General features: G+C 46.7%; 1 protein-coding gene across 1 annotated transcript; it reads right to left on the bottom strand.

The window, feature by feature from the left end:
- Positions 1-8,643: 8,643 nt before the first annotated feature.
- LOC142558063 (dnaJ protein homolog 1-like) lies at positions 8,644-9,859 on the bottom strand. Its single transcript, XM_075670227.1, has one exon. It carries the CDS (start codon positions 9,813-9,815, stop codon positions 8,730-8,732), a length of 1,086 nt encoding a protein of 361 aa, XP_075526342.1. The 5' UTR covers positions 9,816-9,859; the 3' UTR covers positions 8,644-8,729.
- Positions 9,860-20,403: the final 10,544 nt, after the last annotated feature.

The raw sequence follows: 20,403 nt of genomic DNA, 5'->3' as shown, positions 1-20,403 counted from the left end.
ATAAAATTACGTCCCTTAAGGCACTAAGTCGTACCTACTGGGCTCTCCCTTGTATAATAAACACGCACTGCAAAAATCTGCATGTAGGACACTTGCAATGCTCATGCTTTCCAGAGGAAAAAAAAGCGTATCATGCCTACACATGAAGGTTGTTCGCGCGGTTTTCCCATCGGGGGTTACCGAGATAGTACACAAACACTAACAGTAATTTTTCAGCTGTTTGTTGGTTTGTAGAACGTGATACACAGAAAAAGCACTGAGGGCGGTATGGAAAGCTGGGCAAGTTACTGAAGTTGCAGAATGAGACTTGGCACAGAAAAACACAAGTCACAGACCAGGTGACAATGAGGAGGAACATCTATTTGTCAGCTTTCTCTACCGGGAAGAGGCAATTGGTGTAGCACAATCAAGGCGCAACGACGTCCGGAGCCTCATGGAGTACACAAATGGACAGGGCTGTATTCGTGTACATGCGCCTTCTGATGTCCTTGGGTCTGAGCGCTCACCTGTTGTCTTTAAGCACCCGGAACAACCTTTCAGGACTTGTTTTTGAGGTATTTGTGCACCACTGCACGATGCACGAGCGGTACGAGTCGTGAAACGGGTGAAACATCGCGGAGCACAAGCACACAGCTACCGAGGACCACAGAACTGACGAAACTAGCCACGTCGGTCAACGCACAGCAGCGCACGCATCTCGATGACAGTAGATAACAAAAATAAAGCGTTACGTAGTGGACTAAGCAGCAGCCGGGCCGGCGGGGATGGCACGGCGGCGCGAGCGCGTAGACAGTCGAAGGAGAGGGAGTTGAGAGGGTATTACGAGAGAGGGCGTAGGGAGAGGAGTTGAGCGAGGGGAAGGGCTTGGCCACTTGGATCGGCGCGCGTGCGCGCGACAATCTACGAGGCCGTGCAAGGGAAACGGATTTTTGCGTCGCCCATTACAGAGAAGGCGCCAATTTCCTGTGCCACCGGAACCGGGGAGTGTCCCCCCCCTGGTGCTGCCTCGCTAACGCTGCAATCGTCGTAGCACCGTCATCATCTGCGTCACCTTCCCGTCGTTCTCGTAGCACCACTGCCGCCGCTGCCGTTGTCGTCACGCTGTCATGCTGTGTACCAAAATCTGTCGACGATAACTTGCGCCGGCATCATTAAACACTGTTGTCGACCCCAACAGTATACTTCGGAAGTGTTTCTAGTGTGCATATTTAGTTGTGCAGATTCACTGACTTTGACAAACACCTTCGATGGTTTCTGCAACAATTTTTACCGCGAAGGCATCCTGCCATAAGTGAACTTGCCGCCACCTTTACTCCGCCGACGCCCTACGTCCACGCTGAGCTACAGGCGCACTAATTAGTCTAGGCGCACACGCTGTCCGGAAGCCTACGAATCGGAACGAATGGTTACGCTGCGCTCACGCAGTCCAAGCCCTGCTGTCACTTGTCACTTAGCAGTGACATGTCTAAATTTAGTCACAGACGACTGGCATTTCTGGCTATTCATCCTCAAATAATCCTTATAGTCAATTCGCTAATTCAAGACAACGTTGGCGGAGTTCTTTTAATGTACCTGGCTTGCAATAAAATTTATATTTTCCCACGGAGCTTTGTTCTTTTTGACTACGGAGTAGAAATCGCTTAAAAAATCGCAAACGTCGCCGCAAACGATGCCGCATTGTCCTCGCCATGTATTGTCCTCTTTGTCATGCTCACTTAGTCATCTGTCTTCATCAAGTCATCCTAGTTGTCGTCGTTACCATGATATTGGCATTACCGTAGTCCTCATGCCAGCGTCGAGTCATAGTATTTGCTGAAATCTTGATATAATAGTTGTCGACATCATCATCACGCTACCGCTGTTACGGTCCCTGTCATGTCATTGTCATCGTCATCTTCAAGCCATAATTTCTGTCATCGTGATAAAATCACGACCGTTCCATGTCGCCATGAAAATGTTGCCGCAAAGCCACAGGCGTTACCACCTTTAAGTAATCGTCGTTATAGCCATCTTCGTGCCATCTTCGACATGAAGTCGACGTTTTCTTGAAGTCACAGCCTTCGCTTTGGTCGTCTAGTCATCGCCGTTGCCTTAATTGTAAATGCATCGGAGACTCCATTGTCATCAGGTCACCGTCAAACCATAGTCATTTTTGTCATCTTCATGCAATCGTTGTGTAGCCGTCGTCTTCGTGCCACCTTCATCACTGTGAAAGTATTGATTAAATCTCGGATGTTTCGGCACTAAAAATGCAGCTTTAGAAACCTCAGGCACTAAAGCTCACATATAAGTCCTATATCGGGTGTCTCAGCTAACTTGACCAAGTGTTAAAAAAAAGAAATAATAAAGCCCTTGAGAAATCTCACAAACTGCATATTAGGGGCAGTAATGTGTACGTATATCCAATATTTTTCATCACTAAATATTAAGCAAATTATAATTTTATTTGTTCAATTTCTTAATTATTGCTTGAATGTCTAACACGTCAACTATATTAGCCCCTCCTCCTCCACCCCCCTCCTAATCAAGCATTTTTATTGCGAAGCAATACTACTTTAGGACGCACTTCAGCCCGTTCCGTGGCGAGGCGGTGGTAGGCACCACTGACCTTTAGCGTGACCTCGCTGCGTGACGTCACACCACGTGACCTAGAGTGACGTGACACCAGCTGTGTAAAAACGGGGCCCCATCTCACGCCGTCGCGAGGCGAGGCGGTAGCCACCAACGGCGGCCTAACTCCCGCTCCTCTCACCAGGGGCGCTACGGTCACTATTGCTTCGCAATCACCCGGCTTAACCAAGCTAAGCCACGGCCGTTCTTTTTTTTTTCGTGCGAAAATTTGCCTAGTTCTTTTCGCCGAGAAAAGCAAAAGCCCGCGAAATACGAAAAAGACCGTGTGATGGGCCGCTGCCGTGAATGCTTTTATCCTGGGCTCGAGTGCGCAACGTGTGAACAAGCGCGGTCGCAGTCCGACTGTGTACATTTACGCTCTCTCGTTTGGATAAGTTCACTCGACGTGTAAACTTGTCAGGTCAATTTGATCCAACAGGCAAATTACTGTAGCAGTCATCGCCTTCCACTGTTATCATGCGCTTCCCCGGTTCCTTCCTTGAAACAGAATAAAAAGTAGTTTTTTTTTCTTTTTCGCAGTCTTGGACTTTTTATCGCTTCGTCAGCGCTCAGCTAATAGCATGTATTTGCGCTGTTTTGAGACAAGAGCCGGAGGCCCAGATGCCCGCAACCTGCATGCCAGCCTGTCACTTCACCGTGGCCACCGTCGTGCTGATGCCGTGCTTGTGCACGCATTTCACGCTTGAGCGCCGCGCAGTGGCCGTCGCGCGAAGGCGCATCACGTTTTTTTCTTCTCGAATTTGGCGCGCCTTTGTTTTTTCTCGGCAAGAACAACCTGGCAAATTTTACACAAGAACAATGCTTGAATGGGAAGTTATTTGAGGCGCTTTACAGCTTTAAGGCTGACATGTTAGGGATTGGATGAAGAACTCAAACGCTGGCCAAATAAAAATAATTATATTTTTAGTAATGAAACAATACTGGTTGTAAGTACACACGACTACAGCCAACATGCAGTTGGCACGATTTTTCTCAAGCTCTTGGTTTTATAGCGAAGCTCTTAATCTCTAGTTGGTCGGGATTTTTCGTGGCGTGCTCACCCGAAAGCTGCCGCGGGAAAAGGGTACTGTGACTTTCCGCGTAAGAGAATTATGTTTTCTCGTATATTCGAATTACAATTCGATGCTATCATGCTTCTAAATTGTAAGTCGTAGTTAACAAATTTGCTGGCAAATTTTACTTTGAAAAAAATCAATTAATTCAATAATGCACTTGCGCCAAGCAAAGGGCATACAATAATGAGGATGTATGAAGATGGAGCTCTAACGGCAGCCGGAAAAAGGCTTTTTTTTTTAAGTTTCCGCGTAAGAAAGTTATGCTTTCTGATATACTCTTCGTGTTTGAATTCGAACCTATCATGTTTGCAGCTTGTGTGTAAGTCGTACTTTAGCCGATTTCTTCAGTCGTAATATTAACTCAGTTGACTAAGACACTTGTTCTTGGCGGACGGCATAGAAAGGTTGGGATGCATGCTGCATTTCCGCACACACGTGAGTGAGGGTGCGTGACGTACGTCGCTCGTGGTGGTGGCGCTTGTCTGACGTCGTCTAATGTCGACTGGGATGTTGGCACCTGTCTAATGTCCGCACCAACTTCGCTGTGCATCCACCTTCGCAAGGTAGAATGGAGCCGGACGTTGTTTGAAAATTCTTGGTCCAGTTTAGCTGGGACACCTGGTATAACTTGAGGCAAAGCGCAGAAAAACACGAGGGCAAGTGAACGCAACGAAGACAAAGCGATTTACCTCAAGTTATGCAACTAGCTCACGAGTCTGTTCTCTTGAAGACCCGGTATAGGCATGACAAATCTTTCATTTATGGCCGCAATGTGTATGTTCAATTATTAAAAGGTTACACTGTGCATCTGAGGATAAATTACGTTTTTCTACGGAAGAACGCCCACTAAAGCCCACTTAATCACGGTCTAATTTAATTCACTTCATTTTGTCGAAATTGAATGAGGCAAGTGGTGTAGGTTACAGTGTGTATCTGAACTCTAGCGTGAATAGACACCACGAGAAACGTTCCGAAAGCACGGAAAAAGACTCACTATGTAAAAAAATGGGTTTACGCTCTACCATTTTGACTGACTATATTACTCGTAGTTTGTATCGGGGGCGAGCTCCGCCACTGGAAAAGCTGGCGCCGGCGTCGGCGTGACGTGTATGAGGGTCACGTGGGCGGCCGCGTCGGCTGCTTGAGAAGCGCCGGAACGCGCTGAAAACGAAAGTTTTAAGCCCCACCGGCGCTGCGATTATGACTAGGTGGCGAGGTTTTCTCGCGTCGGGTGTCTACATGACAACACTTGAAAGCAGCATACTGGGTAGTGGCTGCCTTTGAAGGCGTCCAACATGGTAGGCTGCTACTCGGGGCCGCAGTGGCGGACGCACGCAACGGAGCCCGGTGTCAGCCTTCACACGTACCCGCTGGATGAGAAGTATACGTGAAGCTTGGATCGCGAAACTTAAAATCGGCAAGCAACCATCGGCTACAACTCGAGTGTGCTGCAGGCACTTCCGCGAGGAAAATTTCTGCATGGTGTCGAGGCTGCGATGTTCGGTGAGTAGCAGAAAGCGCACACTGAGACGCTCGCCCACGCGTGCTGCCCGGGTAATGTCATGAAGTTTTCATCTATGAACTTGTTGATGCTAGATACTGAAGAAGCACATTAAGACATGACATTTGCACATGTTTGTGTTAGCACCAAACAATGAGTGTACAGGATGAAGAAAATAAAGAAAGCAGCCGGAAATTGTTCGCTGATAAGGCCTATAGAGAAACAGTGCACTACAACTTGAGAAATATAGATGCAGAAACGTGCCAGAATTTAAAAGGAAAAAAAATATTGAATCGTCGCGACGGCAAGTCACAATTCTCCGTAGGCGTCGAAGTAGCTAGCTGTGCCGAAATTGTTTTGTAACAGCTCTGATATCATCCACACAACAATGATTGTTTTCTTTTACTGCTTCATGCTCACATGCTGCAGCGTAAAGCTCACGGCACGGTGCGAAAACTCGCTCGTGGCGAAAGCGAAACATTGTGCGCGGACATACATGTAGACACGCATTCGGTCACTGAGAACGCATGAGATCACTGCATTGAGGCTTCATTCTGTTATGCACCATTTGGTTATACAGACCGCTCACTATAATAACATATTTCACATTGTTTTCCCTGACTGATTGCCTATCTTTCACGCAAGAAACCGGTTCGGGCACTCCATCGCAGTGACGGCGCGCAGTAGGCGTTCACTGTACATATTCGGTAAAGAGATGGTGTCTGTGAACCACTGTGTGCTTTCTATTTGCCCAAGACCTGTTTTGACAGTAAATAAGTTCATTTCTTTCGAGAGTACTTACTGAAATGTGTAGGAGGGCTCCCGCGCGGTGTTTTTACTGAGCGTTGACAGCCAAACCTATGAGGAGTGCTCCGCGTTATCCCTCCCATTACGCGAGCGAGGCGCTTCCGACAGCTAACGACTGTGCAAGTTCTCGCCGCCAATACAGAAAATAAACACGATCAATATCCACCTAAGTTAGGAGCGCATATTTGCCCTGAGGAGCCTTCAAAAGCAAAATGCCCTCTGGAATTCCACAATGTCCTGTGATCAGAACTATCGCCAGTTCTCCCAGTCGCAAAAGCCTTAGATTTTTTTTTAGATAATAAAATTCTGCACTAAATCTCATCGATAGGCACAATACGTTTTGGGACGAACGCTTCTTGAGCGTCTGAGATGAGCCCCAGATTCCAGGTCAAAGTAGTTGTCTTACATTTAACTTTCTCGATGGCGTCAGCTAAACACGTGAAATGAGCCTACTAGTATTGTAGGTAACTTTCAAGTGTATCATCATGTAGAGAACTTTGAGCCCTTTTCGAAACAATTCTCCAGTCTGCTGCGAAGCTGTGAACAACAGTCTTTACACCAGCAGTGTTCGTTTAATAATGCGCTGCCTTCGTCAGCCATGTTCCGCAATGCGAGATAGCATTATAAACATGAGGGTTGTGCAAAACACGGATGTGGCTATATATAGGTCCTGAAAATCCAGTATAGGGACTGAAATCAATATGTTAATTTATAGGTAAATACTCTCACAGACCTCTAGTATGTGCAGCAATAAATATATAAATTATAGAGAAGTAACTAGATAAATAAATAAGTAAATAAATAAATAGATGGGCATATTAAGGAATTATGATAAAAATAACCACTTTGGCTGCAGTTTCTGTCATGACGTTATTGTAGTCGCTTTCGTCATACCATTGTTATTGACGTGAGTGGTATGCCACCATTATCATCATCGCCGTTAACCAGTAGCCGTCGCTACAGTCGTCGTCATTCTGCTCTCATCGTAATTTTCATGCCATCATCATTGACATTATCGTCAAGTATGGCTTGACGATGTCAACGATGAGGTCCCCACCGTCACGCGCTCGTAGTAGCCATCTTTGTAGATATCTTTGCTTTGCTAGTGTCATGTCATTGCCGCTATCATCATACTTCGAATGCCGCTGTCGTCATCTCATCTTCATCGTCATGGCTATATAATCCTTGTCTTTCCGGCCGTTGTCACGGAATCGTCATCGCTGGCGTCGTTACGTCACTGTCATCGCATGGTTAAGGGCATACTCATTGCTATGGTTTGCAAGCAGTGGTCGTTGCCACCGTCACGACAGTGTTATCTCAGTCATCGTTCTATCCGTCAGTATTATGACGCCTTCGTCACTGTCGTCATCGTTCTATTGCCACTGCAGTCATTAGATTCATTGATGTTGTCTATTTTAGAGCGCCGCTCTTAGGCGCCCGTTCCTGCGTTGAGCGTCGGCGTCCCTCGGCGTCGTACATCGGCGTAACCGAGCGAAAGAGCACCGTGAAAGATGAAAATGAACGCAGAGCAGCGGAATATGAAAGAAGAGAGCGAGAGGAAGAAAGTGAAGGAAGAATGAATGGGAAAGGACCTGCGCATGCGCTGAGTTGCCAGCCACCACGGCATCCGCCGCCGTGTGGGCGATCTCATCTACGCTCCCGAGGGGGGGCCAAGGAGGGCTGAGGTTAGGAGGGCTGCGCTCGTCCGCGGCGCCTGCTGCTGAACTCATCCCGCAGTACAAGCGTGTGTGACGTGGACCGCTGCTCCTACAAAGGGCCGGTGGAGAGAGACTACGAGAAAGGCTCGATGTGACGCTCCCTCGGGTGTTGTCACCGCTGGCGCTGGTGGCACGATTCCTCACGACGAAGGGCCGCTCTCATCGTTGGTGGAACAAAAGCACAAAAAGGAAAGCGTAGTGCCGCGCAAGATGGGCTGTGACGACAATGGCTATACGATATGGTGCCAGAGTAGCACGCATCGTCTGTATTGACGATGCGCGACTTGTTCTTGTCGGGGTGGTACTGGAGCGCGAGTTTTCTGTAAGCTTTCTTGATGCTGTCCTCGCTGGCGCCCTGGCTGAGGCCGAGGACCTTGTAGTAATCATTCGCCATCTTTTGTTCAGGGCGTCGGCATTTGCACGCGCTACTACTCACAGCGTTCTCTTCCTACTATAAACCATGTACCCATATAATCATAATACAAAATATTGACATACAGAACGAAAACATGCATGGAGCTGCGCTCAAATTTCGCACTAGGGAGTTTCGTAATGTTCGATGAATTCTTTGGACGGGTAAATTTAATTGGGCTTTCTGACTGTGATTTTATTGGATTCACAATGGCGTACTTCAGGCTCATATTTGTGACGCAGCACAATCTAAGAGCTACACACATATGACACACGGAGAATCACAATATATATCGTTTCTATGTGCAAATGAAATAAAGCGATGCCAACGTACTTGAACGCATTTTCTGTTTCTCTAGTGCACAAATTTTTCATCAGCGGCCACCCGCATTTGTTGTAGAAAAGTAATTCACTGTCGTTTACTCCGAATTTGATATGTGAAATTTAACACGATGTTGAAAACCAACATGGTACAAGGAATTCTTGAAACACAAAGAAATTTATTTCACTTTCGTTTTTGTTGCCGGTGGCGCGTGACTTGCAGATTTCATCAATTTTGCCATCGCTGCGCCTGTTTGATCTTCTATCGGCATTGGATATCAGATTTCAGGCAACCGGGAACCGTACGTCGAATATGACAACAAGGTCTCCCCGCTTCGTTGGATCTTCACAATCAGGCAAGCCATGGCCGTGAATGCGTCTGATGGCACCAGACCGAATGACTCCTTTTAGCGGCAGCGAGATCTTGCTTGCAGTCAGCGTTGGAACATCTATGCTCACACCCCAGTGAGTCTGTCCGATCGTGACCTTCGCAACATAATAAATGTCGACCCCTTCTCTCTTAAAGAATGGATGAGGCTTGTAGCGGATGACAAACACGACGTTCCCGGGGGTGTTTTGCTGCGAATCGCCGCCTTCGCACGTGAACGCCACCTTCGATCCCTCTGGCAAACCAGGCTTCACGCTCACCTTCAGTAGCCTCTCTTCAACCCTTGAATTTCTGGCGTCTGCGCTCCCCACGAGCCAGGTCGTTTTTATCTTCTTGTTGCAGCCCTGTAGAACTTCCTCCAGAGTCAGGTACAGATCTCGTTCTACAGGTGTGCTGTGCCTCTTCGGGCTTTGGCTTGTCGAGCTGTCACTGCCGTACCTCACTGACCGCCGCGAGTTGGAAGCATGTGGCCCGCTATGCGTATTTTGTTTGGAATGACGTGCGCCTGAGCCCGCTTGCACGGGATGCGTCGTGCCTTGGTAGTGCACGCTTCCAGAACTCTGATACGTCTGTGTACGGCTGAAAGAACTGAAAGACCGTCGAAATAAGCTACCTTGACTGGAGCTTTGCTGAAAGCTGTAGCTGGCCCGAAAGGCCCACTGGTAGGAGCTGTCGGCGCAGAAGTTCCACGAGAAGTTCCTGCTATATCCGTAGCCGTGGCTGGCATAGGCGTCACCTGGCCAAAAGGGTCCGCTGTTTTCGCTGTTGCTCCTGTGGAAATGTCCGCCTCGCCAGTCGCTGACCTGCTTCTTCCCGCTGACAATCTCATAAGCCTCACCGATTTCCTTGAACTTATCTTCAGCGTCCGGCGACTTGTTCTTGTCCGGGTGATACTGGAGTGCGAGTTTTCTGTAAGCTTTCTTGATGCTGTCCTCGCTGGCGCCCTGGCTGAGGCCGAGAACCTTGTAGTAATCCTTCGCCATCTCTTGTTCACGGCGTCGGTGTTTGCAGGCGGGAAAAACTAGGCCCTCATCCGCCACAAAGCAATTCTTCTTCGTCTTCTGCTTCGAAACGCTGTATAAATATCGTCCTCCATGCTTGAAGTGTTTTTAACCGGAGTGCAAAAACACAGCAATAGGTGTGCAACAGAAAAGAATGTTTCTAATGCTATAAAGTTTGCATCTCCTGCATGCAGCAATGCATCCGTATTCTTGCAATAACTACGATGCATTCATTATTGTATTCCACTTTTTCGCCAACAGGAGCCTCTAGAGCAATGAGAAAGAAGTGAAAATTAAATACCAAAGCAAAATCGAATGTAGGTATCAATCCATGCTTAGTATGTTTTAGTGCGCTTAAGAGAATGATTTATCTCGGAAAAAGCTTCCGTTTTTCCTCTTGAAATGCATAATAGTAAACGTCTTTATGACCAATATGAATTCAGTTAGTGGGATTGGTGAAAAGTAAATTGTAATAATTTTGAGATTAATAATTTAAATGTAAAGTGTTCAATTCCTAAAGCAAGTTTTTGACAATTGTGAAGTTTCAGGAAAGATCAAAGCGAGAAGTTTATATATCCCTAACTGCGCAAAAAAAAAGAAATATCGCAGTAGTGTGAACTGTAACTGTTAGAGCATTTGAAGTGCACAAATGTGTAACGGAGTATACAACTTACGGGAGTGAAATTGAATGCTTAAGGGGGGGGGGGGTGTTTGGCGAAAGTCTAACTCACATATCAAAGGTGATATTTCAGAACAGTAAAACACCAATTTTGCCCGCTTCATATGAGTCATTTGGAGTGGCATACAAAATAGTAACATCGCTTTTTATCGCAGCATTAGAGAGCCGTACAGCTTCATTTTACTGTGTTGAATCTTTGTAATGCTAGAAAATTCCTTCTGACCAATTATTAACCCAAATACAAAATCCGACAAAATGCATTTCATGATGACTGTGGAGGGTGGCGAGACTGCCATACAAGCAACGAAGCGACAAACCGTATTGCTGAAGACTGCAGAGTTTATTATCTGTAGTTGTCATTAGGAGATTTTATGGGGATAGCAATTATATGGACACTCCAGGCGCATTTCTAGCATCGGCGTCGCCGTGATGTTCTGAATAAAATTCAGGCACGTTAACATGGTTGCCGCGCGCCGTATGCTGGATGTGCGAGTGAAAGCTTGCGAGGCTCAGCCGACGTTCGCGGCTCAATCTCGCACGTGCAAGGTAGGAAAGCGGGAAGGAAGCGCGACATCTTTTGTCGTGCGTTAGGCTCTGGGCGAGGGGAGGACGGTTGGGAGAGGGCGTTCTACTCGTGCTGCTGCGGCGTACGCTGCGGCCACGCGGGCGCCCCATCTTGAAAGCAATCTGCGATGTGCACAAAACGCGCCGGATGCTGGTAGCTTCGTATGCGCTGCGCTTTCGACGCTTATTTCCCGCTGAAACGAGAGGCGGCACGAAGGTGAAATCGCTCGCTGCTGCCTCGCTTCCTCACTCCAGCGTTTTGACAGCGAGTTACAGCGGTCATAATAATAATAATATTTGGGGTTTTACGTGCCAAAACCACTTTCTGATTATGAGGCACGCCGTAGTGGAGGACTCCAGAAATTTTGACCACCTGGGGTTCTTTAACATGCACCTAAATCTAAGCACACGGATGTTTTCGCATTTCGGCCCCATCGAAATGCGGCCGCCCTGGCCGGGATTCGATCCCGCGACCTCGTGCTCAACAGCCCAACACCATAGCCACTGAGCAACCACGGCGGGCACAGTGGTCATAGAGTGAGCTGTACTCATGTCTATATTTGCACGCGTGACACCTTCCTTGTTAATTTAGTTAGTAAGCGAATGTTCACATGTTTATGAGGCCGATAAAACTACTATCCTTACCTCGTATAGCTGTCCAGTAATTCGTCACTGCAATCCATGCTTCGTACTTCAAGAGAAATTGGGAGTTTTTTTATTACGCTAACCAATGTACTACAGATTTATTCTTCATAACTCTTGTCGGACGTGCGGACGGTCCCAAGTGGAAATTCTGCCAAGCGTTAAACGCTCTACAACATCTATTTTGTGACTGCGTCCTCTGTGTGTCACTGATGAAGAAACTGACGTTTACGCTGGCAAGCACTGGAAGACAAACATTGTTTGAAAGGAGCAGGCCAGTGTATACTAACTCACGCCGATCTCTCTGGCCTTCGTCAAATCTATTCTCCTCTGTTGCAATCAACAAAATATTCTGTTAGTGCTTGGAATCTTATAAGGTGTTAGGCCAAGTCGCCCTTGCGGCGCACCGCGTGAAGTCAGAACGATGACTGACAATCTTCCTGCTGTTGCCTCTAGTACGGGCTATGGGCTCCAAGCGCCAGGTCGGCCGACAGCATCGCAACATCTGTACACAAAGCGACCGATGTACTCAAGCGCAACTAAAGTTGACGACATGGAGTCCGAGAGTGGGTAAACAGCCTAAACAGCCGGTATTACTCGAGGGTTGAAGAAGAAGTTCCGCAATCAATGTTATTAGGGCGATTTGGCGGCTATCTGGGCTACCCAGCGCCATTTTGTCTTCTATGTAGTGTGCTACGAGATCAACTGGTGCGCTCCTGTAAGTCAAGCAATAGTATGAGTGCATGTCACATGAGCTTGTGCGTTACGACAGCACAATGCTTTGTTTAGCCCTTTTGACAGTTTTCGCAGTAGATGCTAGGTAGTCGGATTTGGTAACCCGACGTTGGTGGGTGGAGGTGGCCTGTAAGAGGCGACAAGTTGAGGTGAATTTCGCAAAAATGTCAAGACATCAGGCCCGCGCGCTGGCGTAGCGGGGCGCTTTTGTCGCCGAAGGCCAACTGACACAACTCTGACAGGCAGCTGCTGTCCACATATACCGACGTCTACTTATACGCTAGTTGACGGCTCTGTTCTCTAAAAAGAATACGCGTTCAAACACGAAACCCTATCTTAGTATCCTCGCTGCAACCAATATTTATCGTGAAGTGCACCATTCATTTAATAAAGCGAGCAGCTTTCTTGAACCGTTGGCTCTTCGCTTACGGTGACAATAATTGTCGGTGTTTCCTGCACAATTTATTTTATTCCGGCGAAGAATCATTATAACATGTATCATCTGGACCGATGCTGAAGGCGGTACAAAGCCGTACAGGGTCTACAAGGAGCATGGTACTGGAAGGAAATGACCCGGGAATGTGGGGCGATCCCGGAGGTGTTGAAGCCTAAAAGGACGCCTCAAATTGCTAGTGACCAGGATCGAGGACGAATAGAAACGTGCGCGCTCTCTCTTTTACACGCATTTGTTAGTGCCGTGAAAAACACCAAAAACTGCAGTAACAATTTATTCCTTTAATTCCAGAGTTTGTTGCCTTAAACAAAACTGTCTGGTTTGCTCGTGCTCGGCCAAGCGCGTTCTCTTTCTCGTGCTTGATGTGCTATAGGCAAGGTCGTCGATAGGAAGCAGGATGGTGACCGCCCTGCTGCTCTGTGAGTGTTCTTGTACCCTTTCTAAGTAATCTCATCACGCAGTGCTCAAACTTAATATCGTCTTGCCATGTTAAGTGCTTTTTTATAGAGAATCACTTTCCTGCCAAAAAATCTTAAAATTTGTTCTGTCTGTGACGACTTTTTCTGTTCATTGAAACATTTCCGCTGTCATTTAGGTGTAATTTTCACAGAAGTGTGGGCTCTATTTAAAACAAATTTTCTGAAGTTTCAGTAATACAATTTCTTTAAACTGTTAGCGTTGCGTGTGGTTAAAGAAAAAGTCATGACAACGAAATAGTTCCAGGATGTGCTGCGAAGAAGGACCGACGTTGTGAGCGGTCAAATAGAAGCAGCTGGTCTTAGACGATCTCATTTGTTGGTTGAATGAACTGAGGCGTTCCAATGCAATCTAGATGCTATAAGGATGGGGCCCAGTGAGTGGGAGTAGTCTATCGTAGGTCTCACAACTGAAGTTGCAAAAGGCTTCCACCAAGGCACAAAATTGCCTCTCGCGTGCTCTCTGCTAAGCAAATCATTTCAAGGCGTCCAATCTATTGATCCCAGCATCTCCGCTACAAAAACAAAGATCGGACCAGCATACGCTGTCATGTCGTGCAGCACTGGGTCGATTACTTCGGTGGATGGCACTGCGTCAGCATCCACCGTGCGCTCAAGCAATGCACTCGATTCCTGGCCACTACACGTTGTGCCATCGTCTCTAGAGGATATCAGCCTGCGAAACACTTTGAACTTCTAAAACCATGTGTTTCTGGTGTTGGAATCGTTCAGTGCTTCTTTGTGGACTTTCGTTATTTGCATTCCGCTTTTTCAGCCACTAGTCTCAAAACAGTGTTTTATTCTTCTGTTTTAATAGTGTGCGTAGTTGTTTCAACGTGCACATCCAGCCTCGTTGTTTTTCGATGAGCATGTCCACATTCTGCTGTTCGAGTCATTAGTTAGTTAATGTTTAAAGGCAAATACATGAAAACTAACATGACGCCATTATTACATTACTCGTGAGGTAGCCATATGCATCAAACAAGACCATAGGCTAAAATTTTATCTGAATATATTCATTTGTTACAAGTGATGGAATGTTGGCGCTGAAAGAGCAACTCCGGATATTTTTTGACCACGTCAGAGTAACGTGAATATTGCGTTCCCGAGACCCACCATTCATGCGTTTGGTAGCAGAATTGCTGCACGATGTGGAAAATTTTATGCAGGAATACCAGTGCAAAAACATAACAAAAACAAGACCTGACCGAGCTGTCGAGCGAGCACTTTCTTTTGATGGGTATTGATGTACGCTAGCGGGGCAGGCACGTCAGGCATGCCTACACGTCACAGTGGAGAACAAAAACGGTGAAATGCAATCGGTCACCTGAATGTTTGAGAGCACCGAGCCATTGACACCGCGTCTTCTGGTGACATAGTCAGGTGCACCAGCTCATCGCATTTGTCGAACAGTGACATCCTCGATTCGGACGTAATGAATAGTCTTAAGCTACCATTCGCATTCGACGCCCAACCACGACAGCTAGTTGCTGAGAATACCTGTCACTCAGGGGAGCACATGGTGCTGCATCATGTAGAATAACGATAGCACAAGGCACTGGCATGAGTCAGTAACGGCAGCGTCGACGGTAGCGAAAAGCACATTCTTCTATACCACGCGCATGCGCGCGCGTACGACTCAGCTCACTTCGATATCTCGACTCCTCGTTATCACTCGGCACCTGGCGGCCGCACCGTGCACCAGTCGATCCAGGTTCAGGCATGGAGAGAAAGGAGTTCTCGTATTACAGTAACCGCTGAAAATTTGTCCCGTAGCACTCAAATCATTATGATGCAGCCGCGCACAAGCCCGAAAATGGAAGGCAGAGCGGTTGTCGAAGAACGTTTGCTCTGTACTATGTATTTACGCGTGTCATCGTGATAGTAAGGCAGCAACGTATAATTTCATCGTTTCCTGAAAGAAGCCTACGCAACGCGCCTCTGAGAGCGAAATGGACAATAAACTTGTGCATCGGGAAAATGTCACTGAAGCGATACCGGTTTGTTCGAAACGCCACTCTTCTCGGCACAATAGCTTACTTTTCAATAATTTTAAATAACAATTGGGCGTTTCAAATCGCGGAGTTTAGTTGCGTTTAGGCAGGCGCTTTAATAGATTTACTGATACGCGCTTTAGTCAAGTTTTTTTATCTCAGTATCATGTTCAAATGTTAGCGTTAATCGCTAGGAATATTCCGCGCTAATGTGCTTTTGCACGTAGGCACAGTAGCTGTGAACGATAACTAGCTCGGCAGATCAGAAGTAGATAGTGGCCCATGTTACGCCACGAGGCCACATATCGTTTTGACCTGCTCTATATTTGCGGTGTAAGCTGGTGGCGCTGTTTTCTCACTTGCCGCGTTGAATTGTCAGTTCATTTGCTAGGATGAACTTTCGAACCAACCGCTAGCAGGGTTCGGTTTAGCTTTGTAGCATTCCACCCGAGCAGTGCGCCGGTACGTGTCCTTCCTACAGCATGCAACCAGCTAAATTCCGTTACAACTGGTTCAATTCCTTTCCACATCACGCATGTACGCTGACAAAAAGGGTTCGCTCAAAATACTCCATCGAAGCATGTCGGAAGCCTGGCGGAAGGAACGCACTTTGGGATGACTGGTTCTTATTCATTTCCCACATTCTCACGTTTCGCCGAATTTTGAGGCTTCTTACGAGCGGTGGGTGTCTGCGTTGTAGTTACTTAGCACCGGCCCTAGATCTAATAATGCGTACTGAAAACCTGAAGAAGGGTAAGCCATCGGCCACAGAAGATTTTCACACACGGATTGGCGAACGAAAGGGATTGTGTAGCTTGACTCTCAAAGGAAACTGTCATTTACTTTTCCTCAAGACACATTGAGCGTGTGGCCTTACAGCTTTTCGTCTTGTTCTACCCGTGCAGAATGCGTGTACTCAGCTCCTGAAAGAGCGATAGGCATTACTACCTGCATATTGTGGGATGCTATGCGACATACTGCAACACGGGTCGCACCTCAGAGTTGCCTATGGAGGTCCGAAATGGCCAAGCATCTTACATGCAGTTGTAGAGCAGCACCGCGCACGAGTGCTTGTACCTTTCAGAGAAGTGCGCTATGCACAAACAGTTGCCTTCTTAAACCTCCGGCTCGCTTGAAAGGCTCGTAACAAAAATGTGATGCGGCTCGCCGAGCAAGCCAGACTTTTACGCTCATGACGCGAATAATTGCGCGGTTTCGTAGCTGAAATCCTTGAGACTGATCAAGATAAGGTGATCGGTGGCAGGGACCCTTTCGGCTTTGACGAAACACCTCGATTCGACTCCAGAATCGCCAAACCTGAGCACGCCACCAATTATAGTGCAGCCGTGACCCTAGATATCGCAGCTCTCATTGTTTATTTTGACCTTGTTGCCAACACACGTAATGGTTCATGGAGTTGGTCACAATGACGCACCGCGATTGTGCGCTCGCGGATGCGGCTGTCTGCGCATGCGCGACAGCTGCTCTGTAAACGCGTGCCATCGGTGCAGTTGCGGTTGGTTGTAGTACAGGTACAGCGTAAAATCCAGTTTTCTTTTCACTCTAGCTCAGAAGAGTGCCGTGCTCGTTTTTACCATTATTTATTTGCTGCGAAGTTGCACCAAATATGTTTTTTACGCCGTTTGCTGAGTGCTCTAAGTTCTCCTGCACTTTCTTTAAATATATATTGTCTATGCAGAAAAATAGTTACTAACACCAGTTCACGCCAACACAAAAAACTCAACGATGTTCAACAACGTTTTTGTCCAGCAGGAATACTGAAGCGTGAGGTGCATTTAAACATTATCGCTATAGCAGCTCCACAGAAACAAGGAAAGCTAGAGACTCATATCAAGCGCGGTCGTCTCCTGATACCAAGGAAACAGGCCCAAAGCTTTTCAGGACGTTTCTGAACGGTAACTTTTCATACAGTTCGGCAGCGGTGCAGTTCGGCAGCGGTGCACCTGTGTTCAACGTCACTGAGATTCATATCTGCTCTTTGCAGTTCTTTCATCGCAGAAGCCGTAGAAGATTGCTATCGGCCAGCACAGACCGCACTGCTGGGATCGACGTGAAGGCAAGACTGACGCCCCCCAGACATCGGCTGTTAACCGCAAGCATTGGTTTTGCGACGACAGAGGGCTGCAAGCATCTTCTGCTGGGCTTAAAAGGGATCGCCGAATCCTTCCTCACGGCAGTTCGGCAGCGGTGCACCTGTGTTCAACGTCACTGAGATTCATATCTGCTCTTTGCAGTTCTTTCATCGCAGAAGCCGTAGAAGATTGCTATCGGCCAGCACAGACCGCACTGCTGGGATCGACGTGAAGGCAAGACTGACGCCCCCCAGACATCGGCTGTTAACCGCAAGCATTGGTTTTGCGACGACAGAGGGCTGCAAGCATCTTCTGCTGGGCTTAAAAGGGATCGCCGAATCCTTCCTCACGGCAGTTCGGCAGCGGTGCACCTGTGTTCAACGTCACTGAGATTCATATCTGCTCTTTGCAGGTAAGCATTGTCCTTTGCTATTCCAAAACAATACCAGTGCACCGCTGCCGAACGCACCTGCCGAATGTACATGTGGCCTAGTCTGCTGCTGATTTACTTGTTGTAAATCTTTGTTTACTTTTGCATCGATTTATTATGCCAGGGGAAACGGCTAAAGCGATTGAGGACTTGCGGCGGGAGCTGAGAGCTGAGCTCAGGGCAATCAAAGATAGCTTGCAAGATGTAAAGACACTGAAAGAAGACATTCAGGACCTAAGGACACTAAGAGATGACATTCATAATTTGCTTCAAGAAAATAAAGATCTTAAAGCTGACAACGCGCGACTGTCACGCCGCATCGAGGAGCTGGAGCAATACCAGAGGGGAAATAACCTCGAAATTAAGGGAGTGCCACTTGATGGCGAGCCAGTGATCATAATTAAAAAGATTGGTGCGCTTGTGGATGAAGAAATTACCGATGCCGACATTGATGCATGCCACAGAGTGCCGACTGCAAGACATGATGAGACAAATATCATCGTTCGTTTTGTCCGACGCACAAAACGCAATGCTGTCCTTCAGAAGGCCAGAAAAATCCGGATTAACATTACAAAACTGGGTTTTGAAGAATCTAAGCCAGTCTACGTGAATGAGCATCTTACCCGTCATGGTAAGCAGCTTCTCGGTGCGGCGACAAAGAAAAAGCGTGAAGTAGGCTGGAAGTTTGTGTGGACAAACGGTGGCAAAATCTTTGCTCGAAGGGACGAACAGTCTGCAACTTTGCGGATAAACGCTACGAGTGACCTGGAAAAAATGTCCCGCGAAACTAAGTGAAGTGATTAACCACATGCCAGAAATAGCAACAAGCAAGAATATGGCAGCTTTAAACTCTTCTCACTACTATACTATAAACGCCTTCAATTCTTTGGCAGAGACTACTCAGAACCAATTGCGAGTGTTCCACTTGAACGTGCGCAGTATAAGAAACAAACAAGAAGAATTACGCGACTTCTTCACTTCATTGACCGTTGAATTTAATTTGATGTTATTCACAGAAACGTGGTTAAGAGTTGAAGAACAACCCCCATTCTTTCAAAACTATGCTTATCAAGGTGCTGTTAGGTCGCATGGAAGGGGCGGTGGCGTAGCCGCGTACATCAAACGACCTATGTCTCATGAAGTTTTGCGTGATTTTTCGGTCGTTAACAATGATGTTGAGTGCCTTACCATACATGTGGAAAATAATGTAGCTGCCGTTATCTATAGGCCACCCGCAGGTAACAAAACAAATTTCTTCGAGTTCCTAGACAATCTACTGCGACACCTTACTTGTACTGGTCTGTCTTTCGTGATAATGGGTGACGTCAACATAGATATGCTATCGCATGATGCCCCTTCAAGACAACTGACAGAATTAGTCACATCTTACGCATGCGTAAACACTATCGTCGAAGCAACAAGAGTGACACCCAATATTGCAACTTTGCTTGATGTATGTATTACGAACATACACCCACCGAATTGTGCTGCTGGATTGCTGACGCTAGGAATTAGTGATCACCTTCCAGCTTTTTGTCTTATCCCCTCTTTGTGTGGTAAACGTAGTCATGTACCAAAGAAGATCATCCGCAGGATAAATGATCAGTCATTGAAACTCTTTTACGTTCTGGTTGCTACCGTTGATTGGGCATGCGTACTAAAAGAAGACGACCCTAGTAAGGCGTACAATATTTTTCTTGATAAACTTATTGCATGCTACAATCAAGCATTTCCAACGGAACTGAGTAGGCCAAGATGTAAAAGAATACGGAAGCCCTGGATTAACAACTCCTTATTAAAGAAAATAACAAAAAAGAACCGTTTGTTCCATATGTTTTTAAAAACGCGAGGAGATGCCCTAATCACTTTCAAACAGTATAGAAATAAACTGAGCAGTGAAATTAAAAATGCTAAGGTAGAATATTATGAACAGGTTTTTGCCAAAATAGGTAAGGATCCTAGGAAAATATGGAATGAAGTAAAAAATCTAACTGGGAAGAAAGAACAATGTACCGTACTAAAAATAGTCACACCTACAGGCACACTAACCGGTCTTGAAGCGGCCACCGCCCTTAACGCCTATTTTGCCACGAGCGCAGTGTACGAGCAGGAAAATGATGAAGAGCATAACTTGGTTGATAACAGCGTTACGATAGTGAACTCTATGGTTCTCGCACCAGTAACTCCTCACGAAATCAACAAACTTATCAATGGGATTAGAAATGATGTTGCTTCTGGTTCTGATGAAATTAAAGCAATGCCAATTAAACATGTGTCTGAAATCCTATCCCCCATCCTAGCAGACATAATAAATAAAATGTTTGAGACTGGAATCTTCCCTGACTCGCTCAAGATAGCCCGCATCTGTCCTATTCACAAGGGTGGTGCTGAAGGAGACATAAGCAACTATAGGCCAATCTCGGTCCTGCCTGTTCTATCGAAAGTATTTGAAGGGGCCATAAATATAAGACTAGAAAAATTCTTTGCGAAATATGCGGTAATA

Source organism: Dermacentor variabilis, chromosome 9, assembly GCF_050947875.1.
Source record: "Dermacentor variabilis isolate Ectoservices chromosome 9, ASM5094787v1, whole genome shotgun sequence".
Taxonomy (NCBI): domain Eukaryota; kingdom Metazoa; phylum Arthropoda; class Arachnida; order Ixodida; family Ixodidae; genus Dermacentor; species Dermacentor variabilis.
Note: the sequence above shows the minus strand (reverse complement) of the source record. Positions and strands in the feature narration are given on the sequence as shown.